Source organism: Scyliorhinus torazame, chromosome 17 (genome assembly GCF_047496885.1).
Source record: "Scyliorhinus torazame isolate Kashiwa2021f chromosome 17, sScyTor2.1, whole genome shotgun sequence".
NCBI lineage: Eukaryota > Metazoa > Chordata > Chondrichthyes > Carcharhiniformes > Scyliorhinidae > Scyliorhinus > Scyliorhinus torazame.
The window spans coordinates 952,902-977,531 of record NC_092723.1 but is presented as its reverse complement, the minus strand read 5'-3'; the positions used below and the strand labels follow the sequence as shown (position 1 = coordinate 977,531).

Here is a 24,630-nt window from a genome sequence, read left to right as displayed (position 1 = left end):
TCACGGTGGCATGGTAGCATGGTGGCATTGTAGCACGGTGGCACGGTGGCACGGTAGGCATGGTGGCATGGTGGCATGGTGGCAAGGTGGCATGGTGGCTCGGTAGCAAGGTGGCACGGTAGGCATGGTGGCACGGTAGCACGGTGGCACAGTAGCACGGTGGCATGGTGGCATGGTGGCACGGTAGCACGGTGGCATGGTAGCACGGTGGCACAGTAGCATGGTAGCAGGGTGGCACAGTGGCACGGTAGCACAGTAGCATGGTGGCATGGTGGCACGGAGGCACGGTAGGACGGTGGCATGGTAACACAGTGGCAAGGTAGCACGGTGGCACGGTAGCACGGTGGCACAGTGGCACGGTAGCACGGTGGCACGGTGGCATGGTGGCATGGTAGCAAGGTGGCACGGTGGCACGGTAGCACGGTGGCATGGTGGCATGGTGGCACGGTAGCACGGTGGCATGGTGGCACAGTAGCATGGTGGCACGGTAGCACGGTGGCACAGTGGCACAGTAGCACGGTGGCACGGTGGCACGGTGGCACAGTGGCACAGTAGCACGGTGGCACGGTGGCACAGTAGCATGGTGGCATGGTGGCACGGTAGCACGGTGGCACGGTAGCACGGTAGCACGGTCGCACGGTGGCATGGTGGCACGGCAGCACGGTGGAATGGTAGCACGGTGGCATGGTGATACGGTAGCACGGTGGCACAGTGGCACGGTGGCACAATGGCATGGTAGCACGGTGGCACGGTAGCACGGTGGCACGGTTGCACGGTGGCATGGTAGCACGGTGGCACGGTAGCACGGTGGCACGGTGGCATGGTGGCATGGTGGCACGGTGGCATGGTGGCACGGTTGCACAGTGGCACGGTGGCACGGTGGCACGGTAGCACGGTGGCACGGTGGCACGATAGAACGGTGGCACGATAGCATGGTGGCATGGTAGCACGGTGGCACAGTGGCACGGTGGCATGGTGGCACGGTGGCATGGTGGCACGGTTGCACAGTGGCACAGTGGCACGGTGGCACGGTAGCACGGTAGCATGGTGGCACGGTGGCACGGTGGCACGGTAGCACGGTGGCATGGTAGCACAGTGGCACGGTGGCATGGTGGCATGGTAGCATGGTGGCATGGTGTCACGGTGGCATGGTAGCATGGCAGCACGGTAGCACGGTGGCATGGTGGCACGGTAGCATGGTGGCATGGTAGCACGGTGGCACGGTAGCACAGTGGCACGGTGGCACATTGGCATGGCAGCACGGTAGCACGGTGGCATGGTGGCACGGTAGCATGGTGGCATGGTAGCACGGTAGCACGGTAGCACAGTGGCACGGTGGCACATTGGCATGGTAGCACGGTGGCATGGTGGCACGGTGGCACGGCGGCACGGTGGCACAATGGCACGGTAGCACGGTGGCACGATATCATGGTGGCATGGTGGCACGGTGGCATGATAGCATGGTGGCACAATGGCACGGTGGCACAGTGGCATGGTGGCATGGTGGCACAGTGGCACGGTGGCATGGTAGCCTGGTGGCACAGTGACATGGTGGCACGGTGGCATGGTAGCACGGTGGCACAGTAGCACGGTGGCATGGTAGCACGGTGGCACGGTGGCATGGTAGCACGGTGGCATGGTAGCACAGTGGCACGGTGGCACAGTGGCATGGTGGCACGGTGGCATGGTAGGACCATGGCACGGTGGCACGGTAGCACGGTGGCACGGTGGCATGGTGGCACGGTAGCATGGTGGCACGGTGGCACGGTGGCATGGTGGCACGGTGGCATGGTGGCACGGTGGCACGGTGGCACGGTGGCATGGTGGCACGGTAGCACGGTGGCACGGTAGCACGGTGGCACGGTAGCACGGTGGCATGGTGGCACGGTGGCACGGTGGCACGGTAACATGATAGCTCGGTGTCACGGTGGCACGGTGGCATGGTAGCACGGTGGCATTGTAGCACGGTGGCACGGTGGCATGGTAGCACGGTGGCACGGTGGCATGGTAGCACGGTGGCATGGTAGCACGGTGGCACGGTGGCACAGTGTCATGGTGGCATGGTGGCATGGTGGCATGGTAGTTTGGCGGCATGGTAGCACGGGGTCACGGTGGCACGGTGGCACGGTGTCATGGTGACACGGTAGCACGGTGGCACGGTAGGCACGGTGGCATGGTGGCTCGGTAGCAAGGTTGCACGGTAGGCACGGTGGCACGGTGGCATGGTGACACGGTAGCATGGTGGCACAGTAGCACGGTGGCATGGTGACACGGTAGCATGGCGGCACAGTAGCACGGTGGCATGGTGGCACGGTAGCACGGTGGCACGGTGGCATGGTGGCACGGAGGCACGTTAGCATGGTGGCACGGTGGCATGGTGGCACGGAGGCACGGTGGCACGGTGGCACGGTAGCACGGTGGCAGAGTAGCACGGTGGCATGCTGGCACGGTATCACGGTGGCACAGTGGCACGGTGGCATGGTAGCACGGTGGCACGGTGGCACGGTGGCACGGTAGCAAGGTGGCACGGTAGCACGGTGGCACGGTGGCATGGTAGTACGGAGGCACGGTGGCACGATGGCACGGTAGCACGATGGCACGGTAGCACGGTGGCACGGTAGCACGGTGGCACGGTGGCATGGTAGCACGGAGGCACGGTGGCACGGTAGCACGGTGGCATGGTGGCACGGTAGCACGGTGGCACGGTACCACAGTGGCACGGTGGCACGGTAGCACGGTGGCACGGTGGCACGGTAGCACGGTGGCACGGTGGCACGGTAGCACGGTGGCATGATGGCATGGTGGCACGGTAGCACGGTGGCACGGTGGCACGGTAGCACGGTGGCATGATGGCATGGTGGCACGGTAGCACGGTGGCATGATGGCATGGTGGGACAGTAGCACGGTGGCACGGTGGCACGGTACCACAGTGGCACGGTGGCACGATGGCATGGTGGCATGATGGCATGGTGGCACAGTAGCACGGTGGCACGGTGGCACGGTAGCACGGTGGCATGGTAGCACGGTAGCACGGTGGCACGGTGGCAGAGTGGCATGGTAGCAAGGTGGCACGGTAGCACGGTAGCACGGTAGCACGGTAGCACGGTAGCATGGTGGCATGGTGGCATGGTGGCACTGTGGCACGGTGGCATGGCGGCACGGTAGCACGGTGGCACGGTGGCACGGTAGCACGGTAGCACGGTGGCACGGTGGCACGGTAGCACAGTGGCATGGTAGCACGGTGGCACGGTGGCACGGTGGCACAGTGGCACGGTGGCACAGTAGCATGGTGGCACGGTAGCACGGTAGCACGGTGGCACAGTAGCATGGTGGCACGGTAGCACGGTGGCACAGTAGCATGGTGGCACGGTGGCACAGTGGCACGGTAGCACGGTGGCATGGTAGCACGGTAGCACAGTAGCATGGTGGCACGGTGGCACAGTGGCACGGTAGCATGGTGGCACAGTAGCATGGTGGCACGGTGGCACAGTGGCACGGTAGCACGGTGGCACAGTAGCATGGTGGCACGGTGGCACAGTGGCACAGTAGCATGGTGGCACGGTAGCACGGTGGCACAGTAGCATGGTGGCACGGTAGCACGGTGGCACAGTAGCATGGTGGCACGGTGGCACAGTGGCACAGTAGCATGGTGGCACGGTAGCACGGTAGCACAGTAGCATGGTGGCACGGTAGCACGGTAGCACGGTGGCACAGTAGCATGGTGGCACAGTGGCACAGTGGCACGGTAGCACGGTGGCATGGTAGCACGGTAGCACGGTAGCACGGTGGCACGGTGGCACGGTAGCACGGTAGCACGGTAGCACGGTGGCACGGTGGCACGGTAGCACAGTGGCATGGTAGCACGGTGGCACGGTGGCATGGTGGCACGGTAGCACAGTGGCACAGTAGCATGGTGGCACGGTAGCACAGTGGCATGGTAGCACGGTGGCACAGTGGCACAGTAGCACGGTGGCACGGTAGCACAGTAGCATGGTGGCACAGTAGCACGGTGGCACGGTAGCACAGTGGCATGGTAGCACGGTGGCACAGTGGCACAGTAGCATGGTGGCACGGTGGCATGGTGGCATGGTAGCATGGTAGCATGGTGGCATGGTAGCACAGTGGCATGGTGGCACGGTGGCACGGTAGTACAGTGGCATGGTGGCACGGTGGCACGGTGGCACGGTAGCACAGTGGTATGGTGGCACGGTAGCACAGTGGCACGGTAGCACGGTGGCACGGTAGCACAGTAGCACGGTGGCACAGTGGCACAGTAGCACGGTGGCACGGTAGCACAGTGGCATGGTAGCACGGTGGCACGGTAGCACAGTAGCACGGTGGCACAGTGGCACAGTAGCACGGTGGCATGGTAGCACAGTAGCACAGTGGCATGGTAGCACGGTGGCATGGTGGCATGGTAGCACAGTGGCATGGTAGCACGGTAGCACGGTGGCACAGTGGCACGGTAGCACGGTGGCACGGTAGCACAGTGGCATGGTAGCACGGTGGCATGGTAGCACGGTGGCATGGTAGCACGGTAGCACAGTGGCACAGTGGCACGGTGGCACGGTAGCACAGTGGCATGGTAGCACGGTGGCATGGTAGCACGGTGGCATGGTAGCACGGTAGCACGGTGGCACGGTAGCACGGTGGCACGGTAGCACAGTAGCACAGTGGCATAGTAGCACGGTGGCATGGTAGCACAGTAGCATGGTGACACGGTGGCATGGTGGCACAGTGGCACAGTAGCATGGTGACACAGTGGCATGGTGGCACAGTAGCACAGTAGCACGGTGGCACAGTGGCACGGTAGCACAGTAGCACAGTGGCACGGTAGCACAGTAGCACAGTGGCACGGTAGCACAGTAGCACGGTGGCACAGTAGCACGGTGGCACAGTAGCATGGTGGCACAGTGGCACGGTAGCACAGTGGCATGGTGGCACGGTAGCACGGTAGCATGGTGGCACAGTGGCACGGTAGCACAGTAGCACAGTGGCACGGTAGCACAGTAGCACAGTGGCACGATGGCACGGTGGCACAGTGGCACGGTAGCACAGTGGCACGGTAGCACGGTAGCACGGTAGCACGGTGGCACGGTGGCACAGTAGCACGGTAGCACGGTAGCACGGTGGCACGGTGGCACGGTAGCACAGTGGCATGGTAGCACGGTGGCACGGTGGCATGGTGGCACGGTGGCATGGTGGCACAGTGGCACAGTAGCACAGTGGCATGGTGGCACGGTAGCACAGTGGCATGGTGGCACGGTAGCACAGTGGCACGGTGGCACGGTGGCACGGTAGCACAGTGGCATGGTGGCACGGTAGCACAGTGGCACGGTAGCACAGTAGCACGGTGGCACGGTAGCACAGTGGCATGGTGGCACGGTAGCACAGTGGCACGGTGGCACGGTAGCACAGTGGCACGGTGGCACGGTAGCACAGTGGCATGGTAGCACAGTAGCATGGTGGCACGGTAGCACAGTGGCATGGTGGCACGGTGGCATGGTGGCACGGTGGCACAGTGGCATGGTGGCACGGTAGCACAGTAGCATGGTGGCACGGTAGCACGGTGGCACGGTAGCACAGTGGCATGGTGGCACAGTGGCATGGTGGCACGGTGGCATGGTGGCACGGTGGCACAGTGGCATGGTGGCATGGTAGCACGGTGGCATGGTGGCACGGTAGCACAGTGGCATGGTGGCACGGTGGCACAGTGGCATGGTGGCACGGTTGCATGGTGGCATGGTGGCACAGTGGCACAGTGGCATGGTGGCACGGTGGCATGGTGGCACGGTGGCACAGTGGCATGGTGGCACGGTAGCACAGTGGCACAGTAGCACGGTGGCACGGTAGCACAGTAGCACGGTGGCACAGTAGCATGGTGGCACGGTGGCACAGTGGCATGGTGGCATGGTAGCACAGTGGCATGGTGGCACGGTGGCACAGTGGCATGGTGGCACGGTGGCACAGTGGCACAGTAGCACGGTGGCACGGTAGCACAGTAGCATGGTGGCACGGTAGCACAGTGGCATGGTAGCACGGTGGCACAGTGGCACAGTAGCATGGTGGCACGGTGGCATGGTGGCATGGTAGCATGTTAGCATGGTGGCATGGTAGCACAGTGGCATGGTAGCACGGTGGCACAGTGGCACAGTGCCATGGTGGCACGGTGGCACGGTAGCACGGTCGCACGGTGGCACGGTGGCACGGTAGCACAGTGGCATGGTGGCACGGTAGCACGGTGGCACGGTAGCACGGTGGCACAGTGGCACAGTAGCACGGTGGCATGGTAGCACGGTAGCACAGTGGCATGGTAGCACGGTAGCACGGTGGCACGGTGGCATGGTGGCACAGTGGCACAGTAGCACGGTGGCATGGTAGCACGGTAGCACAGTGGCATGGTAGCACGGTAGCACGGTGACACGGTGGCATGGTGGCACAGTGGCACAGTAGCATGGTGGCACGGTAGCACAGTGGCACGGTAGCACAGTAGCACAGTGGCACGGTAGCACAGTAGCACAGTGGCACGGTGGCACAGTAGCACGGTGGCACAGTAGCACAGTAGCACAGTGGCACGGTAGCACGGTAGCATGGTGGCACAGTGGCACGGTAGCACAGTGGCAAGGTAGCACAGTAGCACGGTGGCACGGTAGCACAGTAGCACAGTGGCACGATGGCACGGTGGCACAGTGGCACGGTAGCACAGTGGCACGGTAGCACAGTAGCACGGTGGCACAGTGGCACGGTAGCACAGTGGCACGGTAGCTCAGTAGCACGGTAGCACAGTGGCACGGTAGCACAGTAGCACGGTGGCACAGTGGCACGGTAGCACAGTGGCACGGTAGCACAGTAGCACGGTGGCACAGTGGTACGGTAGCATGGTGGCACGGTGGCATGGTGGCATGGTAGCACGGTGGCACGGTAGCATGGTGGCACAGTAGCATGGTGGCATGGTGGCATGGTGGCATGGTAGCAGGGTAGCACGGTAGCACGGTGGCATGGTGGCATGGTAGCACGGTGGCACGGTAGCACAGTAGCATGGTGGCATGGTGGCATGGTGGCATGGTGGCATGGTAGCAGGGTAGCACGGTAGCACGGTGGCACGGTGGCACAGTGGCACGGTGGCACGGTAGCACAGTAGCACGGTGGCATGGTAGCACGGTGGCACGGTGGCACGGTAGCACAGTGGCACGGTGGCACAGTGGCACGGTGGCACAATGGCATGGTAGCACGGTGGCACGGTAGCACAGTGGCACGGTGGCACGGTGGCATGGTAGCACGGTGGCATGGTGGCACTGTGGCATGGTGGCACGGTGGCACAGTGGCACGGTGGCACAGTGGCACGGTAGCACAGTGGCACGGTGGCACGGTGGCATGGTAGCACGGTGGCATGGTGGCACGGTAGCACAGTGGCACGGTGGCACGGTGGCACGGTAGCACAGTGGCACGGTGGCACGGTAGCACGGTGGCACGGTTGCACGGTGGCATGGTAGCACGGTGGCACGGTGGCATGGTGGCACGGTGGCATGGTGGCACGGTAGCATGGTGGCACAGTGGCATGGTGGCACGGTAGCACGGTGGCACGGTGGCATGGTGGCACGGTGGCATGGTAGCACGGTGGCATGGTGGCACGGTAGCACGGTAGCACAGTGGCACGGTGGCATGGTGGCACGGTAGCACAGTGGCACGGTGGCACGGTAGCACAGTGGCACAGTGGCACGGTGGCACGGTAGCACGGTAGCACGGTTGCACGGTGGCATGGTAGCACGGTTGCACGGTAGCACGGTTGCACGGTGGCATGGTAGCACGGTGGCATGGTGGCACGGTAGCACAGTGGCACGGTGGCACAGTGGCACAGTGGCACGGTGGCACGGTAGCACGGTAGCACGGTTGCACGGTGGCATGGTAGCACGGTTGCACAGTGGCACGGTGGCATGGTGGCACGGTAGCACAGTGGCACGGTGGCACAGTGGCACAGTGGCACGGTGGCACGGTAGCACGGTAGCACGGTGGCACGGTGGCATGGTGGCACGGTTGCACAGTGGTACGGTGGCACAGTGGCACGGTGGCACGGTAGCACGGTAGCACGGTGGCACGGTGGCATGGTGGCACGGTTGCACAGTGGTACGGTGGCACGGTTGCATGGTGGCATGGTAGCACGGTGGCACGGTGGCACGGTGGCATGGTGGCACGGTTGCACAGTGGCATGGTGGCACGGTGGCACGGTAGCACAGTGGCACGGTAGCACGGTGGCACGGTTGCACGGTGGCATGGTAGCACGGTGGCACGGTAGCACGGTAGCACAGTGGCACGGTAGCACGGTGGCACAGTGGCACAGTGGCACGGTAGCACAGTAGCACGGTAGCACGGTGGCACGGTGGCACGATAGAACGGAGGCACGATAGCATGGTGGCATGGTAGCACGGTGGCACAGTGGCACGGTGGCATGGTAGCACGGTGGCACGGTAGCACGGTGGCATGGTAGCACGGTGGCATGGTGGCATGGTAGCATGGTGTCACGGTGTCACGGTGGCACGGTGGCACAGTGGCATGGTAGCACGGTGGCATGGTAGCACAGTAGCACGGTGGCACCATGGCACGGTGGCACAGTGGCACGGTGGCACGGTGGCATGCTAGCACAGTAGCACGGTGGCACCATGGCATGGTAGCACGGTGGCATGGTGGCACGGTGGCATGGTGGCACAATGGCATGGTGGCACGGTGGCACAGTGGCATGGTGGCATGATAGCATGGTGGCACGGTGGCACAGTGGCATGGTGGCATGATAGCGTGGTGGCACAATGGCACGGTAGCACGGTGGCACGATATCATGGTGGCACAATGGCACGGTGGCACAGTGGCACGGTGGCATGGTGGCATGGTGGCACGGTGGCATGGTAGCCTGGTGGCACAGTGGCACGGTGGCATGGTAGCCTGGTGGCACAGCGGCATGGTGGCACAGTGGCATGGTAGCATGGTGGCACAGTAGCACAGTGGCATGGTGGCACGGTGGCACGGTAGCACCATAGCACAGTAGCACGGTAGCACGGTGGCACGGTGGCATGGTGGCATGGTGGCACGGTAGCACCATAGCACGGTGGCACGGTGGCACGGTAGCACGGTGGCACGGTGGCATGGTAGCACGTTAGCACGGTGGCACGGTGGCACGGTGGCACGGTAGCACCATAGCACGGTGGCACGGTGGCATGGTAGCACGGTGGCACGGTGGCATGGTAGCACGGTAGCACGGTAGCACGGTGGCATGGTGGCACGGTGGCACGGTAGCACCATAGCACAGTAGCACGGTAGCACGGTGGCACGGTGGCATGGTGGCACGGTGGCACGGTAGCACCATAGCATGGTGGCACGGTGGCACGGTAGCACGGTGGCACGGTGGCATGGTAGCACGTTAGCACGGTGGCACGGTAGCACGGTGGCACGGTGGCATGGTGGCACGGTGGCACGGTGGCACGGTAGCACGGTAACACGATAGCTCGGTGTCACGGTGGCATGGTGGCACGGTGGCACGGTAGCTCGGTGGCACGGTGGCATGGTAGCACGGTGTCACGGTAGCACGGTGTCACGGTGTCACGGTAACACGATAGCTCGGTGTCACGGTGGCATGGTAGGACGGTGGCATGGTAGGACGGTAACACGATAGCTCGGTGTCACGGTGGCACGGTGGCACGGTGGCACGGTAGCACGGTAACACGATAGCTCGGTGTCACGGTGGCATGGTAGGACGGTGGCATGGTAGGACGGTGGCACGGTGGCATGGTAGCACGGTGGCATTGTAGCACGGTGGCATGGTAGGACGGTGGCATGGTAGGACGGTGGCATGGTAGGACGGTGGCACGGTGGCATGGTAGTTTGGCGGCATGGTAGCACGGTGGCACGGTGTCATGGTGGCATGGCGGCACGGTGGCACGGTAGCCAAGGCTACAATGAGTTCTGGAACCATGTGGTCCTGATGGAAGATTTCCAAAGTATTAGTCAGCAGGTTATTAGAGAGTAAGTGTTGCTTGAGAACACTATTGATGACACTTTTCTTCACTTTGCTTATGATCGAGAGCGTATGATGGGATAATGGGGCAAGTTGGATTTTTCCTGCTTTGATCGATGCTTAAATCTATTTATGGTCCCACTGCTCTCTGTTAGTGTAACATTTTCTAGCTCTAGAATCATGTGAGAAATCTGTGGCCTTCCCGGGTCTCCATTTTGAGGCCTCTTTGTGCATTCCCTCTTCATCACCTGTCTCCTCCCGTGAGTCTGCCAGCTGGAGGCCTGCGCCCCCCTCCCATTGGGCTTTCCCACCAACTGCCCTTAATTGGATGATGAGCGCTGAGGTGACCAGAGATTCCACCCTTCAATGCCATATTTGGAGATTTCTTCCTGTTGACCCAGTGATGTATTTATTGATTTGTCTGCCCAGCTAATATCTCACTGAACTTTACCTTTTCCAATCAAATTCCATAATTTTTTTCAGTTGAGTGCGATGCGATGCCAGAGGACAAAACTTTCTCCATGTGTCTCCTTTCCCAAATGCAATGGTCAACCCAGCAGCCCTTTCCCATCTGCAAGCCAGCCCCAAATCATTCCTGGTCAACTGTGTATATATCTGTTCAGATGCATTCGCCATTGAACCCACTGCACATCTGACAATTGATGAAACTCAACCAATGAGAATGAGCAGGCTTCAAAAGTTAGTCAGCTTAGTCTAACAGGCCCGATGTTCCCCTCTGTTGGGGCTATCAGGCCATTTCTCAGGGAAGTCCTCACGGACATTCACAGTTTCCAAGATGGCTAGACTTTTTGTGTGAAGCCAAAATTATGCAATGGGCCCTTATGTTACAGAATAATGAAATAAACTAAATATCTGGAGGCTGAGCTAATGACCTTGACCTCAGAGTTAATAAATTGTCTGCTACAGTACAGGACTTTGGTGTGCTGCTGGCAATTCCAACAATTGAACCCACTTCAAAACTATCGAATTCTGGTTCTGCTTCGAACAGGGTCATTTTGGTATGAGGTTGTCAATATAGGAATAGAATTCCATGAAAACATGATGCCTTTTTTAACTGTGCTCTTTAAATAAAATAAATGCTAATCTTACCATTTTCTGATTGCCACCAGCTCCTCAATGCACCTGAAGGAACCACATTCTTAATTCGATAGCTGTTTGTGAAATATACAGGATTGTATTCATTCCTAGAATCACACACGCAGCACTGCAGTACATCCTGAGGCACAAAATAAAAGTCATTTCACTGGATTATTTCACTTTTTATAAGATAGTCTCTTTTTTCCCCTACAAATGATAAAAAGATGAATGTTTTATTCATTCTTTATTGAGTCTTCGCCTTCAGCTAAAGTGCTGTTGGCACAGAATTGCTGTAATTCATGAACCATTAGTGCACTAAAGTAAACAAGAATTGGTCCGTACCTTAACCCGATGATCTATTTAATATAGGAATGTTGCAATAGTCAAAGATGGGATTGTGCAGGGGATATTTCAAGCTCGGGTTGAAGAAGCTTCAGTCCCTTTCCTTGTCGTACAGATTTGAGATTCCTGTTCCCTGTGTGGACTGGAACGGGGACTGTGGGGAGGATGAGTAAACTGACCCCAGCACCGTGGTACAGGGAGCTGTTCAAGTGTGGGGGAGAAAAAAGAAATGCAATTGTGTTGGGGATAGTATAGTTAAGGGAATAGAGACTGTTCTCTGTGACCAGGATCGAGAATTCCGAAGGCTGTGTTGCCTGCCTGGTGCCAGGGTTCGGGATATCTCATCTCAGCTGCAGAAGAATTTGGAGTGAGAAAGGAAAGGTCCAGTTATCGTGGTCCACGTAGGTACCAGTGACATAGGTAGAACAAGGACAGAGGTTCTGCTAAGGGAATATGAGCAGCTCGGAGCTAAATTAAAAAGCAAAACCAAAAACTTAATAACCTACGGATTACTACCTGTGCCACGAGCTAATTGGCACAGAGTCAAAAAGATTAAAGAGGTAAATGTGTGGTTCAAAGGTTGGTGTGGGAGAAATGGGTTTGAACTCATGGGACCTTGGTACCAGAAATGGGGAAGGAGGGAGCTGTTCCGATGGGACAGCCTTCACCTGAAGTATGCTGGGTCCAGAGTCCTGACGAATCACATAACTAGGGCTGTAGATAGGGCTTTAAAATGAATAGGGGGAGGGAGCATTCAGAATAAAAATGATTTAACAACACAAATAGAGACAGAAGGATATGATGATGATAATAATAATCTTTTATTGTCACAAGTATGAAGTTACTGTGAAAAGCCCCTAGTCGCCATATTCCGGTGCCTGTTCGGGTACATGGAGGGAGAATTCAGAATTCTCAGCTAGTATGGGAATTGAACCCACGCTGCTGGCCTTATTCTGTCTAGCCCACTGAGCTAAACCAGCCCTCATTTGGTGGATTTAGTGGAATTACTGAGAGATAGGCCGGGATTCTCCGACCCCCCGCCCACGCCGGCTGCCGAATTCTCTGGCGCTGGGGATTTGGCGGGGGGGGGTTTATGGCGCCGCGCCGGTCAGCGGCCGCTGGCAGCGACCCCGCCCCGGCGATTCTCCAGCCCTCGATGGGCCGAGTGGCCGCCTGTTTTCGGCCAGTCCCGCCAGCATATATTACAGCGGGACCTGGCTGCGCAGGCGGCCTCCAGGGTCCTCGGGGGGGTGCGGGGGGATGTGGCCCCGGGGGGTACCCTCACGGTGGCCTGGCCCGCGATCGGGACCCACCGATTTGCGGGCGGGCCGGTGCTGAGGGGGCACTCTATTCTTCCGTGTCGGCCGCTGTGATCCTCCACGATGGCCGACACGGAGATGAACCCCCCCTGCACATGTACTGGGATGATGCCAGCACATGCTGGCGCTCCCGCGCACGCATTAACTCGAGCCGGCCGGCGGAGTCCCTTCGGCGCCAGTTGGCGTGGTGCCAATCCCCATCTCCGCCGGCCGGCACAGCGCAAACCACTCTGGCGCCGGGCTAGCCAAGGATTCCGCACCTTTGGGGCGGCCCGACGCCGGAGTGATTCACCCCACTCCTCGGTGCTGGAGTTGCCCGCCCCGCTGATTCCTACAGAATCCCACCCGTGGTTACAAGGAACCTGGGGCGAAATTCTCCCCAAACGGCGCGATGTCCTCCGACTGGCGCCCAAAACAGCGCCAATCAGACGGGCATCGCGCCGCCCCAAAGGTGTGGAATGCTCCGCATCTTTGGGGGCCGAGTCCCAACATTGACGGGCTAGGCTGGCGCCAGAGGGATTTCCGCCCCGCCAGCTGGCGGAAACGGCCTTTGTTGCCCCGCCAGCTGGTGCGGAAATGACATCCCCGGGCGGCGCATGCACGGGAGCGTCAGCGGCCGCTGACAGTCTCCCGCACATGCGCAGTGGGGAGAGTCTCTTCTGCCTCCGCCATGGTGGAGACCGTTGCAGAGGCGGAAGGGAAAGAGTGCCCCTACGGCACAGGCCCGCCCGCAGATCGGTGGGCCCCGATCGCGGGCCAGGCCACCGTGGGGGCACCCCCCGGGGTCAGATCGCCCCGCGCCCCCCCCAGGACCCTGGAGCCCACCCACGCCGCCTTGTCCCGCCGGTAAATAGGTACTCTAATTTACGCCGGCGGGACAGGCAATTTATCGGTGGGACTTCGGCCCATCCGGGCAGGAGAATCTAGCGGGGGGGCCCGCCAACCGGCGCGGCCCGATTCCCGCCCCCGCCGAATATCCGGTACCGGAGACTTCGGCAACCGGCGGGGGCGGGATTTACGGCGGCCAACGGCCATTCTCCGACCCGCTGGGGAGTCGGAGAATGACGTCCCAGATCTCTGCTCTTGTATTCCAGCCCTCTTGACATGAATGTTAACATTGCATTTGCCTTCCTAACTGCCGACTGAACCTGCACGTTAACCTTAAGAGAATCGTGAACAAGGATTCCCAATTCCGTTTGTGATTTCCGAAGCATCTTCCCATTCAGAAAATAGTCTATGCCTCCATTCCTCCTTCCAAAGTACATAACCTCACACTTTTCCACATTGTATTCCATCTGCCACTTCATTGCCCACTCTCCTAGCCTGTCCAAGTCCTTCTGCAGCCCGCCTGCTTCCTCAATACTACCTGTCCCTCTACAGATCTTTGTATCATCTGCAAACTTAGCAACAGTGCCTTCAGTACCTTCTTCCAGATCATTAATGTATATTGTGAAAAGTTGTGGTCCCAGCACAGACCCCTGAGGCACACCACTAGTCACCGGCTGCCATCCTGAAAAAGACCCCTTTATTCCCACTCTCTGCCTTCTGCCAGTCAGCCAGGATTTTACCCTTAACAGTCTCCTATGCGGCACCTTGTCAAAAGCCTTCTGGAAATCTAAATAAATCACATCCCCTGGTTCTCCTTTGTCTAACTTCCTTGTTACCTCCTCAAAGAACTCTAACAGATTTGTCAGACATGACCTCCCCTTGACGAAGCCGTGCTGACTCAGTCCTATTTTACCATGCACTTCCAAGCACTCCGCGATCTCATCTTTAATAACGGACTCTAAAATCTTTCCAATGACCAAAGTCAGGCTAACCGGCCTATAATTTCACATCTACTGCCTTCTCCTTTCTTAAACCGCGGTGTTACATTAGCCACTTTCCAGTCCTCTGGGCCCCTTTCTGCCTCCAGTGATTCCTTCAAGATCACCACTAATGCCTCCACAATCTCCTCAGTTATCTCTTTTAGGACCCTGGGGTGTAGACCATCAGGTTAGGGTTAGGGTTAGGGTTACCCTAACCCTAACATGTATGCTTTTTCCTTTGCTTTCATGCTGTCCTTAACTTCCCTCGTCAGCCATGGATTCCTTGTCCTCCCCTTAGCATGTTTCCTCCTCCTTGGGATGAATTTCTATTGTGCCTCCTGAATAACCACAAAAAACTCAGCCAATGCTGTTCCACTGTCTTCCCTGCTAGGCTCCCCTTCCAATCAACTCTGGCCTGCTCCTCCCTCATGTCTTTGTAGTTACCCTTATTTAATTGTAATACCGTTACATCTGATTGCAGCTTCTCCCTCTCAAACTGCAGGGTAAATTCTATCATATTGTGGTCACTGCTCCCTAAGGGTTCCTTCACCTTAAGTTTACTAATCAAGTCTGCCTCATTACATATCACCAAATCCAGAATTGCCTGCTCCAAAAAAAAATCTCTTAGGCATTCCACAAATTCCTTTCCTTGGGATCCACTACCAACCTGGATTTTCCCAGTCCATCCGACCCCTTCCCAATCCGGAGGGCAGCCGCAGCCCTGGGAGATGCCCCGAAACTCGGGTCGGAAGAGGACACAGATTTCCCATCGCAGCTGTCCCAACACCCTTCACCATCCCAGAGACACTCAGCTCGGTTGGCATTTTAGTGAAGAGACTCCTGGGACACTCTCTGGTGCTGACCACACAGTCGGTCCGGTACAGCAGGTGGAAGTAGGAACACCCGAGGGGCGGATGGTCGGAGGGCAGGACGACCCCAGGGACTAGCTGCTGTCCAGACGGGTCTCGGTCTTCTGGAACAGACAGTCCCATCGATTGTGGAGATGCAGTCACAGAGCTAGGGACTACATGAGGGGTTGGCGGCAAGCATCCAGCACCTGCAGGCGCAGGTGGATGAGTCCAACCGCGTGCAGGAGCAGGTGATGGTGCCGGTTATGCGTGCCACCCATGCCAACACCGCACAGGTGGCGTCCGCGGTGGAGGCATTGGGGGCACTGGTTTCGGCCATGGATCAGCATGTCAAGGCCTGGGGAATTCTGTGCCGGTGCTGGCTGAGGCCCAGGACAGGGCTGCCCACTCACAGGCAAACATATGCCAGGGCCATCTGGACATCATCGCAGCAGCTCTCCTCAGCGTGGCCCAGTCACAGCAGGCCATGGCTGGGAATGTCGGCGGCATTGCTCAGGCGTTGGCTGATGTGGCGCAGACCCAGAGGGAGATGGCCAACTCCCAGAGAGAGATGGCGCAGTCACTGGCTGATGCGACACAGACCCTCAGGGTGGTGGCACAGTCGCAGCGTGATGTGGTGCAGACCCAGATGGAGATGGTCCACTCCCTCTGCTCCATGGCTGTGACCGTGAAGACCCTGGTCGAGACCAGAGCGGGCCTCCAGGACTGGCAGCGCCAGATGGTGGGGGAGCCTCAGTGAATGGCTCAACTTGCACTCCTGTCCCATGGAATATCCCGGGGGCTATTGGGCACCCCAAGGGAGCAGGAGGTGATGGGGCCCGTTCTAGTGACTCCTCTTCTCCTGTCCCTGGTGCATCTTGTGGGCAGCGGGCAAATCGGGGCGGTACCACGCCACCTGGGATACCCGAGCAGCAACCGGGTACATCCAGGCTGGGTCGCCCCAGAAAACGCCAGCCAACGCCTGGCAGGTCGCAGGGTGGGAATCACAGCAGGCCGCCTCCACATCTGCTGTGCTGTCTGGGGAACCACCTAGATGTAGCGTAAGGCAAGAAGGTTAGACACCAGTTACGTTGGCACAAGTGCAGGGTACTAGTCAGACGGGTGTGAGGGGTGGGCTGGTCTGGGCTGGCCAGGAAGGGGGGGAATGGGCACACCCTCTGGGTGGCCTGGGCTCCACACCCACTCCCTTGACCATCCCCACCACTGTCACCCCAGGGGACTCGATGGGACCGTGTGATGGAATGGCCGGCTCGCAAGCAGAAATCACCCAGTGGAAGGTGGGAAGTGCTACCGTGGGCAGGAGTCAGACACTGTCAAACGATGTGGAACACCAGAGCTCATCGCAGAGCGGGTTGCCACCATCCTCCATCTCATGGACCAGAGCTGCTGTTATTGTCACCCCAGGGCCTCCATCCATAATGTGGCAGGTAGGTATCGCGGAGGGGGTTGTAGGCGGGGGGTGGGTGGGAGGGGAGGGGGGACTGAGGGGGCGTGGTGACTTGTGGTGCCAATTCCCCTGGCCAGTCCCCCCCCCCCCCCCTCCACCATTGGCTCTGGCGCACATATCGTGCAGCCTCCTGTGCTTGCCTCGGCCCCATGTCCTGCCCATCCTTGCCCTTCTCCGCACCCTCCCCGTCGGACGAGGCCTTGTCTTCCACCTCTTCCTCCAGCGCATCACCCCTCTACTGCGCGATGTTGTGGAGGGCGCAGCAGGCCTCTGCAGCACGGTCCTCTGCTGGCCGCTCCATTGATGCAGCTTCCTCCTCGACCAGCTCCAGCTCGTACAGCCGCAGGGCATCCCCCAGAGTTGCGACGACCAGCAGGAAGGCCACCATTTCTGGTTGAATTCCAATATCCATTGTTGGCAGGGGGCAAAAGGCCGACATGTTAGCATAGGTTAGCATGGTGCGTACCCCCCCCGTGCCCAACCAGGTCTACCGCGCTACACCGGACCCTGCCCCCACATTTCCCTTCCCCCCCGCTCCCCACTCCCCGCAGTCCTGGACCCATCGGTGGCTGGCACCATGGAGACCTCAGGCTCTGGTGCCCCAATGCCAGAGGTACCATTGGCTGGCATTGCCCTCGCCAGGGCTATGCACCACGGCCCCAACCGTAAAGCTGATGTGGTGGCTAATGATATGTAAACGATTTTTATTGTACGTGCGTTCCAGTATGCATTGATGCCGCTGTCGAGGTGATGGAGAATTGCGATTTGCCGTCAAATTGGCGCCCGCCACGATTTTGGCATCGGAACCTATTCTCCGCCCAATCGCGTTTCGCCATTTCGGCATCGGCAAATGGAGAATCCTGGCCCTCATTCTTTCCTAATTTAATAATAATAATCTTTATTGTCACAAGTAGGCTCACATTAACGCTGCAATGAAGTTACTGTCAAAAGCCCCGAGTCGCCACATTCCGGCGCCTGTTCGGGGACACAGAGGGAGAATACAGAATGTCCAATTCACCTAACAGCACATCTTTCGGGACTTGTGGGAGGAAACCGGAGCACCCGGAGGAAACCCACACGGGGAGAACATGCAGACTCCGCACAGACAGCGACCCAAGCCGGGAATCGAACCTGGGACCCTGGAGCTGTGAAGCAATAGTGCTAACCACTGTGCCACCGTGTAGCCCTATGGGATGTGGGTATCACTGGCTAGGCCAACATTTCAATCAACTTATTTGAGGTGTGATGTATTGTCAATTCACCGAGAGATTGATGAACTTGTCTAGCCAGAGTCGGTTGCACAGATGAGTGCCACCCACAGATGGCCGGTCTATATATGGCCCCGGTGAGGGCGGAGCCCACCAGGGTTACAGTACAGGACCTGGAAGTAGCTTGTATCACCACTTCCAGGTCATAGGTTACAGTATCAAACAGACAGCTCATGCATTAGGTGAATACATTCCCCACAAGGTGACTAACTAAACAATTTACGAGCACTTGTCAAAGAGACGGTTTCTGTCATTTGCTATTCATGGTGATTGTCCACGAGGAAACACAGCTGAGTAAAGGTCACCTGGCCTGGGTGACCAATTGGGATCCAGAGCGTGGAATCACTCCAGGGGAAGGAGTTTTCACCTGGGCAGAGGTATCCTAGAATTAGTTGTAAACATGCTGCTGCTCTACATGACTTGTTAATAAATCCCTTGTTTCTCACTACTGAGGTTCCTGAAAGTGCATCATTACACTATTGTTCAGTAAAATTCGGGAAGGTTTTCTATTTCACATCTCTCACCATCTATATGTCAATAACTACATCAATGTCATCAAGAGAGGGGAGTAAACACAGTGGGCACACCTAACCCAGACTATTAACTTGAACTACGATTCTAGAATTTTAATATGAGCTGTCTTCCGTTGATAATGAGTTTTGTCCATAACTAGGGCGGAATTCTCCGGAAACGGCGCGATGTCCGCCGACTGGCGCCCAAAACGGCGCCAATCAGACGGGCATCGCGCCGCCCCAAAGGTGCAGAATGCTCCGCATCTTTGGGGGCCGAGCCCCAACATTGAGGGGCTAGGCCGACGCCGGAGGAATTTCCGCCCCGCCAGCTGGCGGAAACGGCCTTTGGTGCCCCGCCAGCTGGCGCGGAAATGACATCTCCGGGCGGCGCATGCGCGGGAGCGTCAGCGGACGCTGACAGTTTCCCACGCATGCGCAGTGGAGGGAGTCTCTTCCACCTCCGCCATGGTGGAGACCGTGGCGGAGGCGGAAGGGAAAGAGTGCCCCCACGGCACAGGCCCGCCCGCGGATCGGTGGGCCCCGATCGCGGGCCAGGCCACCGTGGGGGCACCCCCCGGGGTCAGATCACCCCGCGCCCCCCCCAGGACCCCGGAGCCCGCCCACGCTGCCTTGTCTCGCCGGTAAGGTAGGTGATTTAACTTATGCCAGCGGGACAGGCAATTTATCGGCGCATCTGGGCCGGAGAATTCCCGCCCCCGCCGAATATCCGGTGCCGGAGACTTCGGCAACCAGCGGGGGCGGGATTCACGCCAGCCCCCGGCGATTCTCCGACCCGGCGGGGGGTCGGAGAATGTCGCCCCTGATATGTCATTTGCAACACAGAAGCCAGATCATAGAAATATTCCTTCTCTCCAACTGTGCTATTTTGAGATATATATTATATTATTTTCTGTGTCCTGTGTTGTGAGTGGCTTAGTCATTCGGGTCTCTCTTGTATCACCGATTGCATCATTTTGCACTTTGTTAGCTCTGTGATCAATCTGCTGGATTGTTTTCCAAAAAAATAATCAGCATGTAATCATGTCGAAAGAATTCAAAATGCATATACATGTCCTAAAATATTCTCGAGCTCAAATATATTCAAAAAATATACTCAAAAATATTCTCTCACTCAATCTGGCTGTGTCAAGCGTTTCAATAGGATTCTTTCAGTTAGAAAGATAGTAATTATATATAAAATATTATAAACTTAATCAATTCAGCCTCTCCACTCAACTCAAAAGTTATTTCATACAAATTATCCAATAATTTATAATAAATTCAACACCAAATTTCCACTAATCCATATCATTTTCATTGTTTAATTAATATTATTGAGATATTCAATTCCATTTGGAGTTGTTTGTAAATTATGCAGATTGATGCCTACATTTCAATAAGTGGGGGACCTGTGGTTAATTCACATTTATAAGATTATTCAATAAGATTATTCAATATTCAACTGGATATATGCAAATTACATAACACATTTTCATTCTTACCAACATTTTTTCACATCTATTGTACAGAGTATTATTTTAACATTAAGTTTGATTTAAATAATACACAGGGGATCAGGTCAACACTGCAGTGATTAACATGGAATTGCCCAGTTAATATTACGCAGGACGTTATGGCTTCAGGTTTTTCACCAAAGCTCTAAAACTGCAACCTATACTAATTATGGTGACTAGGCTATAACGAATAGTATATTTTTCAGTGCTCAAATGCTCATGTTAAATCCTGAATGGGTTAAACTGTTGCCAGTGAGCACACTGTGAAATGAACGGGCCTTTGGATAGACAGAACTGAGACACACCTCTGCTGATTCAATAAAAAGCCTCGCCCAACAGTCTGCATTTATTTCCTTTAATATCCAACAGAGTGAAAAGAAAGTGGGTGAGGCAATAATTAGATCAGAGAAACCAAACAGAAATATTGGATTACAACTTAAAAGTCACAAGGCTGGCTCAAAGTGGGATAACAATCCAGAGTAACTCAGATCGATAAACATCATTGAATTCGCAAAAATGCCCAGTGCTGCATGATGTGTCTGAGTTAGTTAAAGAACCAAAGAGTACATTTATATAATTCATAGACTCAGGCAACTGTACTGGGCTGGATTCCCCGCTGTCGGGAATCTCCGCTCTTGGGATACTCCACTATCGGGAATCTCCGCTGTCGGGATTCTCCGCTGTCGGGATTCTCCTGTCGGGGTTCTTCCCTGTCAGGATTCCCCACTGTCAGGATTCTCCGCTATCGGGATTCTCCACTACCGGGGCGAAATTCTCCCCCAACGGCGCGATGTCCGCCGACTGGCACCAAACACGGCGCCAATCAGACGGGCATCGCGCCGGCCCAAAGGTGCGGAATGCTCCGCATCTTTGGCAGCCTAGCCCCAACATTGAGGGGCTAGGCCGACGCCGGAGGGATTTCCACCCCGCCAGCTGGCGGAAATGGCGTTTGTTGCCCCGCCAGCTGGCGCGGAAATGACATGTCGGGGCAGCACATGCGCGGGAGCGTCAGCGGCCGCTGTCAGTTTTCCGCGCATGCACAGTGGGGAGAGTCTCTTCCGCCTCCGCCATGGTGGAGGCCGTGGCGGAGGCGGAAGGGAAAGAGTGCCCCCACGGCACAGGCCCGCCCGCGGATCGGTGGGCCCCGATCGCGGGCCAGGCCACCGTGGGGGCACCCCCCGGGGTCAGATCGCCCCGCACCCCCCACAGGACCCCGGAGCCCGCCCACGCCGCCTGGTCCCGCCGGTAAATGCCAGCTTTAATTTACGCCGGCGGGACAGGCAATTTCTGGGCGGGACTTCGGCCCATCCGGGCCGGAGAATTGAGCGGGGGGTCCCACCAACCGGCGCGGCCCGATTCCCGCCCCCGCCCAATCTCCGGTACCGGAGACTTCGGCGGGGGTGGGGGCGGGATTCACGGTGGCCAACGGCCATTCTCCGACCCGGCGGGGGGTCGGAGAATGACGCCCCTGGGGCTGGATTCTCCGTCCCGCCACATTTCTGCCCCGACCCACCGGCGGGATTCTCCGTTACGCCGGCTCGTCACTGGGGTTTCCCATCGTGGGCAGCCCCACGCCATCGGGAAACCCCCGGGCGCTGGCAAAACGGAGAATCCCGGCCCATACTTTTGAACATTTCCATGAAACCTCTCTCACTATTACACACTATAACGCGTGTAATAGCAGAGCATTTAGAAATACACAGGGCGGGATTCTGTGATCCTGAGGCTGAGTGTTGAAGGGTCGTGGGTGGGGGTGGGGGAGGGTGGGTCCGAGGTGGCCTGGCCCTCAAACGGGGCCCACCAATCGGTGGGCCGGCCTCTCGGTCTAAATTAATCCCCCTCCTGTCCCTAACAGTTTTCATCAGAATTTTTCCATCTGTTATGGTAAAATGCTGGAAAATACATAAGAAAGGTAAAGCTAAAGTATCTCTTCAATGTCTGGGATACATTCACAAGTGCTATTGAATAGATGTATTTTGTAAATCAACTTAAATTGGTCAAAAGAATCTATTGCATCTTACACAGGACCAATTTGCAGGTCAGAAATGCTCCAGAGATTTCCGCAAAATTGCCCATTTGGTCGTCAGATTAATTAATGATCAATGAGGATGTTTAAAATTGTGCAGATTATTGATAATAGCCAACAACCCAGGAACAAGTTAGTAGTACCAATATTACTGACCCGTCCGTAGTACATCTTTGGGCTGCAGTATCTCTCAGATGCATAAAGACCACATGTAGATGAAGCTTGTAGTTTATCCACTCGACCTATGACTAGATCTCCTGGTGTGGGGTAACATGCTCGTTGAGAGCAATCTGTCTGTGCTGTTACACAACTGGAAAATACTGAAAACATAAAGAGTCACAATTAAAGAACAAAAAAAGCTCCACTAAGATCAGACTGAAGCAATGCTAATAATCATTGAATAAATATGAAGCACGTACATTGCACAACCTTTATTGGTGGGAAATGGCTTCAGATAAAACCATGTTTGTGGGAAGAGTCCTACACATTTAGGTTCCATGCTGAGGGTGACTAAAGGGTGCTGAGTGGTGGCTGCCCTCTACTGCTGACCAAACTGGCCATTTCTCACATGAGCATGTATTCGAAAGTTGGGGGAATAATATCCAATCCAGTTCCGAGGAAGAGTCATATTGGACTCAAAGTCACGGGCAGAATGCTTCTTGCCAGACCAGGCGCCAGCTGCACAGCCATATTGTCTCCAGAGCTCAGAAGGAAAAACTCCATAAGACCATAAGACAAAGGAGCAGAATTAGGCCACTCGGCCCATCGAGTCTGCTCCACCATTCAATCATGGCTGATATGGTGGCTTGTAGCACAGTGGTTAGCACTTTTGCTTCACAGGGCAATGCCAGGGGGCACTGGCAGGGCACTGCCTGGCTATGTCCCTCTCCGTTGGGGGCTGTAGTTACCTGTGCACCCCGGTGAGGTCCCTTTTCCTGGTTCATGTTGCTCCGAACCTGTTGTAAACCTCGGAAATGTGATGTCACGTCGGTGAGGGGGAAATCCCAATGTGGGGAGATGATATAGTGAGGCAGCTCGCTAATGGGATGATGATGAGGGGCGTCATTCTCCGACCCCCCGCCGGGTTTGAGAATCGCCGGGGGCTGCCGTGAATCCCGCCCCCGCCGGTTGCCGAAGCCTCCGGTACCGGATATTCGGCGGGGGTGGGAATCGGGCCGCGCCGGTTGGCGGGCCCCCCCGCTGGATTCTCCGGCCCAGGTGGGCCGAAGTCCCGCAGATAAATTGCCTGTCCCGCCGGCGTGGATTAAACCACCTTTTGAACGGCGGGACAAGGCGGCGTGGGCGGGCTCCGGGGTCCTAGGGGGGGCGCGGGCGATCAGGCCCCGGGGGTGCCCTCACGGTGGCCTGGCCCGCGATCGGGGCCCACCGATCCGTGGGCGGGCCTGTGCCGTGGGGGCGCTCTTTCCCTTCCGCCTCCGCCACGGTCTCCACCATGGCGGAGGCGGAAGAGACTCCCTCCACTGCGCATGTGCGGGAAACTGTCAGCGGCCGCTGACACTCCCGCGCATGCGCCGCCCCGAGATGTTATTTCCGCGCCAGCTGGCGGGGCAACAAAGGCCGTTTCCGCCAGCTGGCGGGGCGGAAATCCCTCCGGCGTCGGCCTAGCCCCTCAATGTTGGGGCTCGGCCCCCAAAGATGAGGAGCATTCCGCACCTTCGGGGCGGCACGATGCCCGTCTGATTGGTGCCGTTTTGGGCGCCAGTCGGCGGACATCGTTTGGGGAGAATTTCGCCCGAGGTTCTCGACCTCCCTGGGCAGGAACCTTCTTACATCAAAAGTGAGGGGCAGGGACAATCGCACCATGAGATCTCGTCAGTGAGAATCTTGTTTTTAGACTATATAGAGTCTCTACAGTGCAAAAGGAGGCCATTCGGCCCATTGAGTCTGCACCAACCCTCTGAAAGAACACCCTACCAAGGCCCACTCCACCACCCTAGCCCCATAACCTCATCTAACCTGCACATCTTTGGACACTAAGGGGCAATTTAGCAAGGCCAATCCACCTAACCTGCACATCTCTCTCACGGGATTCACACCCATGTTGCCATTTGCGCTCAGGTCGATGCAATTTAACTCTATCCAGCATTTTCTGTTTTTGTCAGATTCCCTCAGGGTGGATTGAAGAACAACAAAATGTGGTAAAAATAACTAAAATTTCATTGACGGTGGTAGAAAGTATAATCCATTGGAGATAATTTCACAAGTAAACATGGTCCGTCAATTGTCCAATGAAATTATTGAAGCTTCTAGTCACCCAGAGATACTTTTGGGAGATTTTGCTGCTGTATTTAGGAGTGTTATAGAATCATAGAATTTATAGTGCAGAAGGAGGCCATTCGGCCTATCAAGTCTGTACCAGCCGTTGGAAAGGGCACCCTACCCAAGCCCACACATCCACCCTAT

General features: G+C 57.2%; 1 protein-coding gene across 2 annotated transcripts in view; it reads right to left on the bottom strand.

Moving 5' to 3' along the window:
• The window catches only part of LOC140393615 (laminin subunit beta-3-like), a 118,580-nt gene that overhangs the window by 92,140 nt on the left and 1,810 nt on the right, over positions 1–24,630 (bottom strand). For both annotated transcript variants that reach the window (XM_072479885.1, XM_072479886.1), the window contains exons 3-4: positions 22,363–22,526; positions 11,114–11,240 (exon numbers count right to left, since the gene is read on the bottom strand). In XM_072479885.1, coding sequence (XP_072335986.1) covers positions 11,114–11,240; positions 22,363–22,526 — 291 coding nt within the window. The remainder of the gene's footprint in view (positions 1–11,113; positions 11,241–22,362; positions 22,527–24,630) is intronic.